Here is a 15568-nt window from a genome sequence, read left to right on the forward strand (position 1 = left end):
GTAATGAATGGTTAGATCGCTGTCCCACCAAATTTGTTAACCACCATTATAATCCTCATCTGTATAATTTCTGCAACCTTCACAATTTGATCGATCCTTGGCGTATCTTACATCAAGATCAAAAAGACTTTTCTTGGTTTAAGCCAGACGGGTCAAGCAGATCCAGAATTGATTTCTGGCTCATCTCTGACTGCTTAAAAGAACTTGTTAGTGATTGCTCAATCTCTGCTGCTCCTCTATCAGACCATTGTCTCATAAGTTTACTATTGAAACCTTCCAACACTGCCAAACGCAATAGGGGTTACTGGAAATTCAATGCTGATCTTTTGAATTCTGAAGTATTTTGCACGGGGATAAGGAGTATTATCAAAGACATCTCTGAGGATGATAGCTTTTCTTCTTTTACATCAAAATGGGAATATATCAAATTCAAGATAAGAAACTTCTCTATATCATTCAGCAAACAACTAAAACACTCCACTCAGCTAGTGGAGAACGAACTGTTAAGGGAAATTTATCTATGCTGCAACAAACCCACTATCTCTGATTCTGACAAAAGGAAACTACTTAACTTGCAAACTAAACTTGATGACTTCTACACCAAAAAAGCCAAAGGGGCTTATATCAGATCAAGAGCTAAATGGATAGAGGAAGGGGAGAGGAACTCTGCTTATTTTTGCAGGTTATAAAGGGCACGACAAGAAAAAACAATTTAGAAACATTGTTAATAAATGGCACTGAATGTTCTGACCCCAAAACTATTGCAAAAGAGGTCTTCACCTTCTTTAACTCATTATACTCAAGCAATTTTTCACCAGAGGCAGCCGACACTTTTTTTGACAAAATAAAAGAATACATCCCACTTATCTCAGAAGATTTCAAATTAAGTTGCGATGCACCTATCACGTGAAGAATTAGAAAAGGCTATGCAATGTTTAATACCAGACCGTTCACCAGGTTCAGACGGCCTCACAGCAAACTTCTACAAACACTTCTGGGAGGATATCAAACACATTTTGTTTTATACTCTGAATGAAGTTATTGCTAACTTGTCACTCCCACACACCATGAAACAAGGTGTAATAGTACTTATTCCCAAACCTGGTAAAGATGGAAAATACCTTGAAAACTGGCGACCAATTACTCTGCTTAACAACGACTATAAATTATTAACACACATCTTCTCGAACAGACTAAAAAATGGTCTTCACCAAATAATCAGTGAAACACAATCGGGGTTTATGAAAGGCAGATCAATACACAACAATGTACGTCTAGTATTAGACCTACTAGAATATAACAACTACCTACAGGATGATGGTCTTATTCTCTTCCTTGATTCCTATAAAGCATTTGACACAGTTGAACACTCTTTCATTTTTCAGGTTCTTAAAAGATGTGGGTTTGGAGATTTTTTCAGGAACATAATCAGATGCATCTACCATGACACTAACAGTTCTGTTTCTCTTTCAAAAGGTACATCCCCCCGTTTCGCTATCAGAAGAGGTATAAAACAAGGGTGCCCCATCTCACCTTATCTATTCCTAATTGCAGCAGAAATGCTTTCCATCCTAATTAAAAACTCAGAAATTGAACACATTAATGTTTTCAATACTAAACTTCAAATAAGCCAGCTAGCCGACGACACCACTTTGTTCCTGAGAAACCCTGAACAAGTCCCAAAAGCCATAGACTCTATAAAATTATTTTCAAATGCTTCAGGTTTACACTTAAACCTTAACAAATGTGAACTTCTAGCTATACACAACTCCCTCCTCTCATCGGTTTATGGCATTCCCATCAAATCCTCAGTTAAATATCTAGGAGTGCATATTACAAAGGATGCAACTCTAAGTGATTCTCTCAACTTATGGAGCAAATTAGAAGAATGTAAATCTAGATTGGATAGGTGGTTAAATAGGGACTTATCTCTATTAGGTCGAATCTACATAACCAAAATGGAAAGTATTTCTAGATGTATTTACCCTGCTAGTTCTCTATCCTTTCCTGACAAAGTAATTAAAACCATAAATAAATTCAATTTTGACTATATTTGGAGAAGGAAAGTCCACTATCTAAGAAAGGCATCCATGGTAAAAAGTTATGAAGATGGTGGACTGCAGGCAATTGACTTTGATTGCATCAACGGCACATTAAAAATAAAGTGGCTAAGATCATTCCTTGTTAACAACAACAGTTTTTGGTATTGTGTCCCTAGGGAAATCTTTAGAAAACTTGGTGGTATTATTTTTCTCTTGCACTGTGATTTCATCCCAAAGAAGTTGCCTTTAAAACTATCCTCTTTCCATTCTCAAGTCCTCCTCTACTGGAACCTTCTGTACAAACACAACTTCACTCCACACAACACACCTATCTGGAACTGCAGATATATTCTTCACCAAAACAAATCAATATATTTTAGCGAATGGATGGAGAGGGACGTGTGGTCGATAATGCACCTGCTAGATGAGGATGGCAGTGTCTTATCATTTGATAACTTCTGTTTAAAATATGGCTTTCAATGTGATCGACAACAATACAACAGGCTCATGAAATGTATCCCTCCTGCCTTTTTATTAATGGCCAAAAACTCAAAACAATTCACTTCTGCCCCTAGCCTTCCTAGTGCCTTAAGAGTAGGTGAGGACGACTTCATAAACAAAGTAATCCGAGGATTGTTCACTTCTTATCTCTTTCCTTATCACCAATATAAAAACTTTAATCCTAAAAATATTGATTCACACACTATCAAAAAACTACGCACTCTCACTTTAAACCTACCTATTCCTCCCAAGACAAAGGAACTCCACTTTAAAATATTTAATGACATATATCCCTCAGGGGAGCTTATTAACTACACATTTAATATAGAGCTGAAGAATTGCATATTTTGTTGTGAAAATGTTGAAACTACAGATCATTTATTTCTCTTATGTTTATACAGTAACACCTTTTGGGACGATGTATGTGACTGGCTCTGTGAAAACATTCCTACCGTTCCTTTTTTAAACTTGAATCTACTCAAATATGGGTGTATACACGAAGACAAAAACATAGAGCTTTTAATAAATGTGGTGACGTGTTTAGGAAAATATTATATTCACAAATGCAAATGCATAAAGACAATCCCCATTTTCCCTTCCTTTAAAAACGAGTTATGTTTGTACAGTAAATCCGTCAGATATTTAAAAACTAAGAAGAGTAACGAACTTATATCAATAATAGACAGCTTCAATTTGTTATAATGTACCCCCCCATTACTTTCTTTCGAGTGTCTTTTTTTCCTTTCTTTCTTTCTTTTTATCATTTTATTTATTTTTTTCCTCTTATGTTTTATAATTTCTTGATATGTGTACTATGTGTGCTATGTTCCCACAAGGTTCTGTAAAAAAGACATACATTTGCCTTAATGCTCTGTAAACCTTTGAAACTTCCAATAAAAAAAAACTTTTGCTTATCCCGTCCGAATGCGCCACACAATAATAACACACAGGTGCGGGGGGAATTGCGAATTACCAGAGGTCCATCGGTAATACTTATCCCGTGCGAATCGTGCTTAAAACTCTCGTGTTTTACCTCCGGCCACAGCGCTGCCCTGCTGTGATCGGCTCAAAACTCATGACAAGTCGAGTTGACGGCTGCAGAGGAAGTTGCGCCATTTTCTAATTTACACAGAGCAATTTAAGGTCTTTGCACTTTTGACAGCAGGCTAATTAGCATGTTAGCGGCTACAGTCGGTACCTACTCTACATGACAGGATAATTATCCCGCTTGTAGACGGTTGTATAATAATGGACTGATGGATGAGCTCGCGCGCACACCCAGTCATCACTGATTTGTGTTCGAAAATGAATGAATCAGTTGTGTAATCAATAAATCACAGGTGAGGTATGTTTTTAAAAATAAAGGTGAAATTTAAATCTAAATCATGTGATTACTGACGTGTCTTTGTTGTGAGGGTGGAGTCATAATTATTATCAATTTCCGTCCATATTATTATCTGATTCTATAATTATTTACACCAACTGCATTACAAAATACACCCATGTGCATCATTGTTGGCTGTAGTAGCCGGGGGGGAAAGGGTGGCAAAAGCTTCCACAGACTCCCTAAAGTCGTGACTAACCAGGGAATTGCAGCACAGGAGAAAAGCGAGCGGAGGAGACGGCAGTGGCTGGCTGCCATTAACTGATCAAATTTAGGACAACTTGACTGTATCCGGATTTGTTCTGATCACTTTGTGACAGGTAGGTTAATATTGTCTTGAATTTCATAGTTACTAAAATAGTTATTTTAATTTCATAGTTACCGGTGGCATCCAGTCTGCCGGCTGTTGTGTGACCGTCGTTCTTTCCCTCAGTCTCGTGGCCGCTTCAACATAAAACAACAGGGAAGCAACATGGGAGCAACATTCCCCAAGTCCAGCAATGCAGTTGCAATGTGCACACAAAATAGCATGTCTCTTGTCAACTATTATCCAGGGGTGTAGACGAGGCTGGGATAGACTCTGCAAGTGCAACACTTTCCCTCTGATCACTTTTGTCTCTCCGTCTTCAGCAGTAAACACCGACACATCGCGGACCCAACCGGACACAAATCTATCGTATGCTTCCATACTCTTGTAGTTCTGGAAATCCTTTAGTTCACAAAATGGACTTGGGTGAAACACTAGATAGTTCCCAAGATCGATGTATGTTAAATGCGGCAACAAGCTGGGCTCAGCTTTCCATTCCTTCTCACTAACAGTGTATGGATCTACATTCCCAATGAAACGCAGGGGCGCAGGTAGGATTTTTGAACTGGGGGGGGACTGAGCTGTCAGCAAATGATTCCATTTTGTGTGTGTGTGTATATATATATATACACACACACTACCATTCAAAAGTTTGGGGTCACTTTGAAATGTCCTTATTTTTGAAAGAAAAGCACTGTTCTTTTCAATGAAGATCACTTTAAACTAATCAGAAATCCACTCTATACATTGCTAATGTGGTAAATGACTATTCTAGCTGCAAATGTCTGGTTTTTGGTGCAATATCTCCATAGGTGTATAGAGGCCCATTTCCAGCAACTCTCACTCCAGTGTTCTAATGGTACAATGTGTTTGCTCATTGCCTCAGAAGGCTAATGGATGATTAGAAAACCCTTGTACAATCATGTTAGCACAGCTGAAGACAGTTGAGCTCTTTAGAGAAGCTATAAAACTGACCTTCCTTTGAGCAGATTGAGTTTCTGGAGCATCACATTTGTGGGGTCGATTAAATGCTCAAAATGGCCAGAAAAATGTCTCGACTATATTTTCTATTCATTTTACAACTTATGGTGGGAAATAAAAGTGTGACTTTTATTGACTTTTAAAATTGTCTGGGTGACCCCAAACTTTTGAACGGTAGTGAGTATACATGTTATTTCACCTCCCTCACTGCCATCACCAGGAACTACCTGCAGGCCAGAACAATGATAACATTTTAACATAGCCTATGGAAATCCAAAGTTTACACATTATCATCACGCACAGAAATTGCAAAACTGCAAAACTAGTTTTAAAACCGCTAAGTTCCAACTGTTAACCATAGCGAGAGGCTGGGCTACGTGTGTGTGTGTAAAGTGTAAACCAGTGCATCCTGACTTTCTAACTATGCCTGTGTGTTGAGTGAGCGGCAGTCAGTCAACAACTCTTCGCAAAGTTTCCTTATGAAACAATATGCTCGCTGAAATTATGGCAGGGAACGCCAGATTAAACATTAAAACTGCCTTCTGAGCACTGTATCTACAGGCTGCCACCGAAAGAAGGAGGCTACCAGAAAGGCATCTCTACTCCGTACGATTTTACTTTCACTACGACATTACTTTGAACAGACGATCAAAAAATTGCAAGGTGATATGATAAAGTAAGGCACAGTTTACTTAGTCTTTTTTTTTTAAACGATGCAATCGTTTTCTGCCTTTTGGCACCCTTCATCATGCCGTGTTGGGGTCCTGAACTAGGAGGCGCTGTCCCCGATATGCCTGTCAAACTTGTGGGTAACCATAGCAACCAAGCTCGAGCTCGCAACCCGTGCAGTCTGTGCAGTTGCCCCTATGTCTGTACTGCTGTGCACCTCAATAAACCGAATGGTAATTAGTCTTTTGATTTTTCCGTGAGGTTTGCCTTATGCAAAGAAAGACAGCATAGACGTTTTTTCCTCCCTATAAGTGGGGGGGACCGAACGAGGTGAATTTAAATCTGGGTGGGACGAATCCCCCCCGTCCCCCCCTCTATCTGCGCCCGTGATGAAACGTACCTTCTCAGCATAACGCTCCCGTGCCTGCTTATCCAAACTTTCACAGTAGTGCTCCATCGCTTCAGATGTCTAAATTCTTAAAAAATCCAAGGTTCTAAGCCCTCTAACGCGGAAACGAATCGGTGAATATGTACTCTATGATGAGTACTCTATGATGAGTACTCTATGATGAGTACTCTATGATGTGTACTCTATGATGAGTACTCTATGATGAGTACTCTATGATGTGTACTCTATGATGAGTACTCTATGATGTGTACTCTATGATGAGTACTCTATGATGTGTACTCTATGATGACTACTCTATGAGCGCTCTGGAGCGAGTGACTTCCAAGATGGCCGCGCACGCGCAGTGTTACTATTTTTAGCATCATCTCGGAGCCTCAAGTGCCCCCCCACCACCTCCACCACCACCACCACCTCCACCACCACCCTGCGTGCACGCGTTCAGTAACCTCCTGCACACACACAAACCTTGCCCTTTGCTGTCAAAAATAGTAGCATATACATAAACAATAGTACACATAAACAAGGTCATTCTTCCTCATTAAAAATGTATTAAGTAGGCTACATCAGCCCATCAAATTCACTGAAAACAACCAACGATATGCATGTAGGCATATCTCTCATCTCATCTCATTATCTCTAGCCGCTTTATCCTTCTACAGGGTCACAGGCGAGCTGGAGCCTATCCCAGCTGACTACGGGCGAAAGGCGGGGTTCACCCTGGACAAGTCGCCAGGTCATCACAGGGCATGTAGGCATATTGAAATGTCTTATTCAAAAATGAGCAGTATATATTTGTATGTCTCAATAAAAACCTTCAAAGCATCCATACTCTATTCTATCCATATTAAAATGTCTCAATTCAAAATGTGTATCAATTCAAACAGCATCAGCAATTTAAACAGCATCCATCTATATACAATACAGCATATTCAAATGTGCCAATTCAAAATGTGTATCAATTAAAATAGCATCGATCTAGGCAACATATTCAAATGTCTCAATTCGAAATATAAATTCAAATAACATCCAGAACGGCATATTCAGATGTACAATGTACATATGTGTATCAATTCAAAGAGTATCTGTTCTGTATGAACCTAGACATGTTCTCCCCGTAGCGCAGGATCAGCTGAAATAGAGAAGTGTTCTACTGGCGTCGGCTGCGCTGGGTTGGCATCCATAACACCCTCGTCTTCCTTCTCGTCCCCATGGTGTGAACTGATCTCTATCTGGCTTAAAGTGGCTTCGCACATCTCCTCCTCCTCCCCGGCTTCAGCGCTGGGAGTGACAGCAGTTGTCGATGTTTTTATAAAAAAACGATCTAACACTGGAACATTTTTAATTGCAGCTACACGCCTGGAGTCTTTCTCTTTTTTTAATTTTCTCTTCGCACAACCATAACCCTAGTTGATGTCTGTCCATTTTTCATTTCTATCGCGGTTTTTAAAAAATGGATGCATTTCACCGTAGGTGGACTGGCTCAACTGACAGGTTGAGGAAAGGGGGGTTAATGGTCATATAGGCCACTCTTGCTCAGAATTATGATTATTGTTGTTGTTCTTATGAAATTAGTGTTCATAATGAATTATATATGACTATTTAACAATGTCAAGTGTATAACCATTTTAAGTGTACAAACATTCACGAAAAAATATTTTTAAAGTTTCTGTCATGTGGTGCCCCCCACTGGCTGTGAGTGGTTAGTGCCCCTGGGCACTGTGCCGCAGGCCCATATAGTTAATCCGGCCTTGGATGTAGTGATTATTATTTGACAGACGCAGAAGTTTTTCGGGTTGTTTGTTTGTTTTGTTTTTTGTCTTTGCAGCTGGTAAAATAGAATAGAAAAGAATAGAATAGAATGCCTTTATTGTCACTATACCCATGTACAATGAGATTAAAGGCATCTCCAATAACAGTGCAAACAGCGTGGAGAGAGAGAGAGAGAGGGGGGGGTATAAAATGTTTAAAGTAAAAAAACAGTCCACTTCAAAAGATGAGTATCAAGAAATATCTCACTTTTTGTTCACCCCGTGGTGAGTGGCACGTGTTTATCCCCGAAACATGTCACCGAACGGGTTTTGAGGAGGGGGAGGGGGAGGATCATTGTGAGAATATAAATTGGCACCTGACCTTCATGAAAGCCTCTTCGGGTACTGCAGCTCTCCTCGTGAGAACATCTCAAAGAAAAGACACTCAAATTCTCTACATCAGCTTTCTCACAGGGTTAGAACCGATTCAAAGATGCCTCTCGAGTTCGAACTTTGTCCAGGAAGAAAGATCGGGGGCTCAAACCCCTGTTTCATCATCGCAGAGATCGGACAGAATCATCAAGGAGACGTTGAGATTGCCAAGAAAATGATTCGCATGGCTAAGGTACTGCAGGTCTATAGCTTTTTTTTTTTTTTTAGACTTGTCTCGTCTCGTCTTCTTCCGCTTATCCAGGACCGGGTCACGGAGGCAGCAGTCTAAGCATGGAAGCCCAAACTTCCCTTTCCCCAGACACCTCGGCCAGCTCCTCGGGAAGAACACCGAGGCGTTCCCAGGCCAGTCGAGAGACATAGTCCCTCCAGCGTGTCCTGGGTCTTCCCCGGGGCCTCCTCCCGGGGGGACATGCCTGGAACACCTCCCCAGGGAGGCGTCCAGGAGGCATCCGAAAAAGATGCCCGAGCCACCTCAGCTGGTTCCTCTCGATGTGGAGGAGCAGCGGCTCTACTCCGAGCTCCTCCTGAGTGACTGTGCTTCTCACCCTATCTCTAAGGGAGCGCCCAGCCACCCTGCGAAGGAAACTCATTTCAGCCGCTTGTATCCGCGATCTTGTTCTTTCTGTCATTACCCAAAGCTCATGACCATAGGTGAGAGTCGGAACGTAGATCGACCGGTAAATTGAGAGCTTCGCCTTTTGGCTCAGCTCCTTCTTCACCACGACGGACCGGTAAAGCGACCGCATCACTGCGGAGGCTGCACCGATCCACCTGTCAATCTCACGCTCCATCCTTCCCTCACTCGTGAACAAGATCCTGAGTTACTTAAACTCCTCCACTTGAGGCAGGACTTCTCCACCAACCTGGAGAGGGCAAGCCACCCTTTTCCGGTCGAGAACCATGGCCTCGGACTTGGAGGTGCTGATTCTCATCCCAGCCGCTTCACACTCGACTGCAAACCGCCCCAGTGCATGCTGAAGGTCCTGGTTTGAAGAAGCCAACAGGACAACATCATCCGCAAAAAGCAGAGATGAAATCCTGTGGTTCCCAAACAGGATTCCTTCCGGCCCCTGGCTGCGCCTAGAAATTCTGTCCATAAAAATTATGAACAGAACCGGTGACAAAGGGCAGCCCTGACGGAGTCCAACATGCACTGGGAACAGGTCTGACTTACTGCCGGCAATGCGAACCAGACTCCTGCTCCGTTCGTACAGGGACCGGACAGCCCTTAGCAAAGAGCCCCGAACCCCGTACTCCCGAAGCACCCCCCACAGAATACCACGAGGGACACGGTCGAATGCCTTCTCCAGATCCACAAAGCACATGTGGACTGGTTGGGCAAACTCCCATGAACCCTCGAGCACCCTATGAAGGGTATAGAGCTGGTCCAGTGTTCCGCGACCAGGACGAAAACCGCATTGTTCCTCCTGGATCCGAGGTTCGACTATTGGTCGAATTCTCCTCTCCAGTACCCTGGAGTAAACTTTCCCTGGGAGGCTGAGAAGTGTGATTCCCCTATAATTGGAGCACACTCTCTGGTCCCCTTTCTTAAAAAGAGGGACCACCACCCCAGTCTGCCACTCCAGAGGCACTGTCCCCGACCGCCACGCGATGTTGCAGAGGCGTGTCAACCAAGACAGCCCCACAACATCCAGAGACTTAAGATACTCAGGGCGGATCTCATCCACCCCCGGTGCCTTGCCACCGAGGAGCTTGCAAACCACCTCAGTGACTTCGGCTTGGGTAATGGACGAGTCCACCTCTGAATCATCAGCCTCAGTCTCCTCAGTGGAAGACATGACGGTGGGATTGAGGAGATCCTCAAAGTATTCCTTCCACAGCCCGACAATGTCCCCAGTCGAGGTCAACAGCTCCCCACCCGCACTGTAAACAGTGTTGGCAGAGTACTGCTTCCCCCTCCTGAGGCGCCGGACGGTTTGCCAGAATTTCTTCGAGGCCGACCGATAGTCCTTCTCCATGGCCTCCCCGAACTCCTCCCAGTTCCGAGTTTTTGCCTCCGCAACTGCCCGAGCTGCAGCACGCCTGGCCTGCCGATACCCGTCGGCTGCCTCAGGAGTCCCGGAGGTCAACATGGCCCGATAGGACTCCTTCTTCAGCTTGACGGCATCCCTTACTTCCGGTGTCCACCACCGGGTTCGGGGATTGCCGCCACGACAGGCACCGGAGACCTTGCGGCCACAGCTCTGAACAGCTGTGTCCACAATGGAGGTAGAGAACATGGTCCACTCAGACTCAATGTCCCCCGCCTCCCTCGGAAGCTGGGAAAAGCTCTCCCGGAGGTGGGAGTTAAAGACCTCCCCAACAGAGTGCTCGGCCAGACGTTCCCAGCAGACCCTCACCATACGTTTGGGCCTGCCAGGTCTGTCCAGCTTCCTCCTCCGCCAGCGGATCCAACTCACCACCAGGTGGTGATCAGTTGACAACTCAGCCCCTCTCTTCACCCGAGTGTCCAAGACATAGGGTCGGAGATCAGATGACACGACTACAAAGTCGATCATCGACCTCCGACCTAAGGTGTCCTGGTGCCACGTGCACTTATGGACACCCCTATGCTCGAACATTTTTTAGACTTGTTAACTTTTATTTTTAAACATGCACAATAATTTGTCAAATGATCAGAAAAGACAGAACTGCAATTTCATCAATATATTCAAGAACAAAAAAGTAAAATAAGTAAATATTAGAATAATCTGCAAACACAAGAAGAATAAGTTAATCTGTCTTTTGCTTAAATACTAATAAATAAACCCGATGCATTTATGAAATAATACACATCAGTCCAGGGTAAGTTTATCTGATAAAACAAAACAAAATAAAAAGATCCAGGCCCAAATGGAAACGCAGGGTTTAATTTATTTCCTTTAATTCATTCTCAAGTACTCAACGCAATTAAGAGAACAAAAGCCACGCCTTATTTCTGTCGAACACACACTTACATGTCACACCGCTTTTCCTCAGAGCATCAGTTCTTTACTTCCCCAAACTCAACTGCAAGAGAAAAACCGCAGAAGAGAACTCATTGCAGTGTGATCGCAGCCCGCACTGTAGTGTGATCGCAGCCCGCACTGTAGTGTGATCGCAGCCCGCACTGTAGTGTGATCGCAGCCCGCACTGTAGTGTGATCGCAGCCCGCACTGTAGTGTGATCGCAGCCCGCACTGCAGTGTGATCGCAGCCCGCACTGTAGTGTGATCGCAGCCCGCACTGTAGTGTGATCGCAGCCCGCACTGTAGTGTGATCGCAGCCCGCACTGTAGTGTGATCGCAGCCCGCACTGTAGTGTGATCGCAGCCCCTCCGCTCTTATAGCCGCTCGAGCTCCTTCACTGCGCGTGACTCGCACTCCATGTGATCTATGAATAGTGTCGGATAGTGATGTGTGTGTGTGTGTGTGTGTGTGTGTGTGCCGCCCCCCGCAGAGCTGTGGTGCAGACTGTGTGAAATTCCAGAAGACGGAACTCGAGCACAGGTTCACCAAGCGCGCGCTCGCGCGTCCCTACACCTCTCAGCACTCGTGGGGAAGCACATACGGGGATCACAAGCGCCACCTGGAGTTCAGTCATGAGCAGTACAGGGAGCTGCAGCGCTTCGCGCAGGAAGTGGGAATCTTCTTCACGGCCTCCGGGATGGATGAGGTGAGTGAGGGCAGAGCGCGAGCTGGACTGCGCGACAGCAGCATTTAGCTTTGCTTAGTTTCCTTTTTTTAATATCTCATTCTCATGTCATTATCTCTAGCCGCTTTATCCTTCTACAGGGTCGCAGGCAAGCTGGAGCCTATCCCAGCTGACTACGGGTGAAAGGCGGGGTTCACCCTGGACAAGTCGCCAGGTCATCACAGGGCTGACACATAGACACAGACAACCATTCACACTCACATTCACACCTACGCTCAATTTAGAGTCACCAGTTAACCTAACCTGCATGTCTTTGGACTGTGGGGGAAACCGGAGCACCCGGAGGAAACCCACGCGGACACGGGGAGAACATGCAAACTCCACACAGAAAGGCCCTCGCCGGCCCCGGGGCTCAAACCCAGGACCTTCTTGCTGTGAGGCGACAGCGCTAACCACTACACCACTGTGCCGCCCATTGAATAAAGTTCTTAATATAGCAAATTGAAAAGAAAATATCACTGCAACCAGCAATGAGGTGCTAAATTAGCACATCAGGGCACAGTTGCCATGGAAACTTCATGTCATTTTGCCAAGGGCATGGCTGTATTCACTCACAGCAAGTTTTGTGTCAGTTGACCAAAAATTGGCCAAGCTATAAGCTCACTTCCTGTTTTGCAGCTTCAGCACTGATTTTGATTGGCAGTGACAGATAAATGCTTTCCTAAATCAAAAAGCCAATAAATAATTTTTGTGAGATTTGGTCAAAAGATCATCTGTGCTAAATTCAGTGAATATGGTGGAAAATCCAATATGGTGTAAGTTCACATCGTGGGGTATGGTGCACTGAACTTTACTTGATCCAAGTAATCCAATGAGAACTCATTTTTTAAAAGTGGGCAAACAGTTCAGAAGTTACATGCATAAATGCACCTCCAAATTTGACCTGATGGTGGCACTACAGTGTTTGAGGTGCTGATATCAAACTTGGTGAAAAGAATCATGGGATTGTCCCCAATCAGTGTGCCACATTTCAAAATTTTTTACCATATGGTTATAGGGACTGCCATAGACAATCTAACAAGAAGAAGATGCTGCTGCTGCTGCTGCTGATGATGATTAAGAAAAGGTACAAACACAATGAGTGCCTTTCCTGCTTGGTCCCCAAATATAGTCGCGGCATTGACAAGGTTAGAAATGACAATCTAGTCCTTCAAACTTTTATTTCATCAAAGAATCCTCGTTTGCAGCAGTTACAGCCCTGCAGATATTTAGTGTTTTATCAGTTTGCTGAGGAAATCTGCATCAGTTTCACTCCATGCTTCCTGAAGCACCTCCCACAAGTTGGTCTGGTTTGATGGCCACATTTTTCATGTCATCCAGTCAAGTTGCTCCCACATCAGCTCACTAGGATACAGTGGTTGCGCTGAACAAACAGAATTCCAGCTCTTTGCTTCTTCCATACGTAGGGTTTGTATAAGTTGGAGCAGTGCATTGGTTCATTGTCCCACTGAAGGATGAAACTGGCTCCACTTGAGCACCGTCCACAGGATATGGCAGGACATGTCAAAGTGGAATGATAGCCTGAAATTAGTCTTCTGTTTCTTTCAAAAATAAGGCAAATTCTGAGTGATCCCACACTTCTGAATGGTAGTGTATGACAAACATCGCTCTCTGACCTGATATTGATTCTTGTCTCTCCGTACAGGAATACCAGAAGGAATTCCCGGATATTCCAATTGGCTACTCTGGACACGAGTCAGGCATCAGTGTGTCCGTGGCTGCTGTAGCTCTCGGGGCGAAGGTCCTGGAACGGCATGTGTCCTTGGACAAAAGCTGGAAGGGCAGTGACCATGCAGCATCACTGGAGCCGGCTGAGCTGGAGGCACTGGTACGAGAGATTCGGATAGTGGAGATGGCTATGGGATCTCCAGTGAAGCAGATGCTGCCCTGTGAAGCCTCCTTCCGCAAAAAGGTTAGAAACTTTTGTAAAAAATATATAGCAGAGTACAGTGTACTACATTTACACGCCGAGATTCCCATCCCTCGCATTCTTGTTCACTTGTGACAAGGTTTTTGCATGACATGATTCACGTAGATTGTGGTGAATTCAAAAACTTCTGTCTGTACTGAACTGCTTAGCTAAAAAATCATCACACATCTTCCACTTGATGTTCTCATGTAGCATTTGTGCTTACAGTAAACATGAGCTACCACTTTTCTCATCTCTGCTCAGCATCAGGAAGTCATGCTCTCAAAATGTGGTATAAAGCAGAAGGCACCCAGATCTCCAGCCCAAGTTCTGGCCACTTTTTATATTTCCATAATGACATGTTAGTTTGCATTCACACTATCATTATGAAAGGCACGTTCACATGTCCATGTAAGTCCAGCAGTTTCTGTCATTCCAACCTGATAGCCAGTCAAGGGCAATATTTTCCCCACATGACTGTTGAATGAAAATATATTCAAATATTTATAAATGGAAACTCGTGTTTTTCTGGTTTAAGCTGGGAAAGTCGGTGGTGGCAAAGAAGGCAATGAAGAAAGGCACAGAATTAACCCAAGACATGCTGGGAGTGAAAGTGGCAGAACCGGAGGGCATTGCACCGGAAAACATCTGGATGGTGGTGGGCAAGAAGATCACAGTCGATGTGGAGGAAGACGACACCATCACAAACGACATGATTCAAGACTGATGGTTTCATTTGAATGTGTGGGGTGTTTTCCTATTCTCTGTATGAACTGGGGTGTTTTATTTCATATATTTGTACGATGGAAAACTGTGGAATTTAAAATCAATTTTATTGTTAAATATCTGGAGCATGTTTCAGGGTTTATAAGGGAAAGTGTGTGTGTGAGGATACTTTGGGAAGATCAAGATCTTTTTTTTTTTTTTTACTTTGTTGGCAAATAAGGTTTCAGATCCTGATTATTCTTTAGGGGTGGGTTAAGTTACGAGTGGAAAATTCACTTTATAACTTAAACACAGCGCAGTGTTCGTGTTGTTTTCAGTGAGAACTGAACAGGTTTTAATATACTGAAAATATGTTGCATAATACAAGTCATTTATACTTATTTTTAATTATCAAACCAAATAAACAATCTCATTCATCTCATTATCATTATCTCTAGCCGCTTTATCCTGTTCTACAGGGTCGCAGGCAAGCTGGAGCCTATCCCAGCTGACTACGGGCGAAAGGCGGGGTTCACCCTGGACAAGTCGCCAGGTCATCACAGGGCTGACACATAAACACAGACAACCATTCACACTCACATTCACACAGTGGCGGCTGGTAATCTTTCAAACAGGGGAGGCTGGTCGGTTACGATATTTCCAGATTTTAAAAGAAAAAAGAAAAAACACATCAGTTTTGCCCATACTCTTGCCTCTGATCTGGCTGATTGTTGGCAGGGTCACAAACTGTGAAATAACAGGTTCTTT

General features: G+C 43.7%; 1 protein-coding gene across 1 annotated transcript; it reads left to right on the top strand.

Moving 5' to 3' along the window:
- Window positions 1-8463: 8463 nt before the first annotated feature.
- Window positions 8464-14938, top strand: LOC132875401 (sialic acid synthase-like). Its single transcript, XM_060912174.1, has 5 exons — window positions 8464-8666; window positions 11932-12176; window positions 13184-13252; window positions 13816-14098; window positions 14634-14938. The coding sequence occupies exons 1-5, from the start codon at window positions 8535-8537 to the stop codon at window positions 14820-14822; spliced, it is 918 nt and encodes a 305-aa protein (XP_060768157.1). The 5' UTR covers window positions 8464-8534; the 3' UTR covers window positions 14823-14938.
- Window positions 14939-15568: the final 630 nt, after the last annotated feature.

Source organism: Neoarius graeffei, chromosome 28 (genome assembly GCF_027579695.1).
Source record: "Neoarius graeffei isolate fNeoGra1 chromosome 28, fNeoGra1.pri, whole genome shotgun sequence".
Lineage (NCBI taxonomy): Eukaryota > Metazoa > Chordata > Actinopteri > Siluriformes > Ariidae > Neoarius > Neoarius graeffei.

Bases quoted from the DNA above. Each gene is read 5' to 3' on its own strand.
- LOC132875401 (XM_060912174.1), top strand. From the start codon at position 8,535: ATGCCTCTCGAGTTCGAACTTTGTCCAGGAAGAAAGATCGGGGGCTCA. The intron at 8,667-11,931 runs GTACTGCAGGTC...CGCCCCCCGCAG, and splicing joins AAATGATTCGCATGGCTAAG to AGCTGTGGTGCAGACTGTGT. The intron at 13,253-13,815 runs GTACAAACACAA...TGATATTGATTC, and splicing joins CTGATGATGATTAAGAAAAG to TTGTCTCTCCGTACAGGAAT.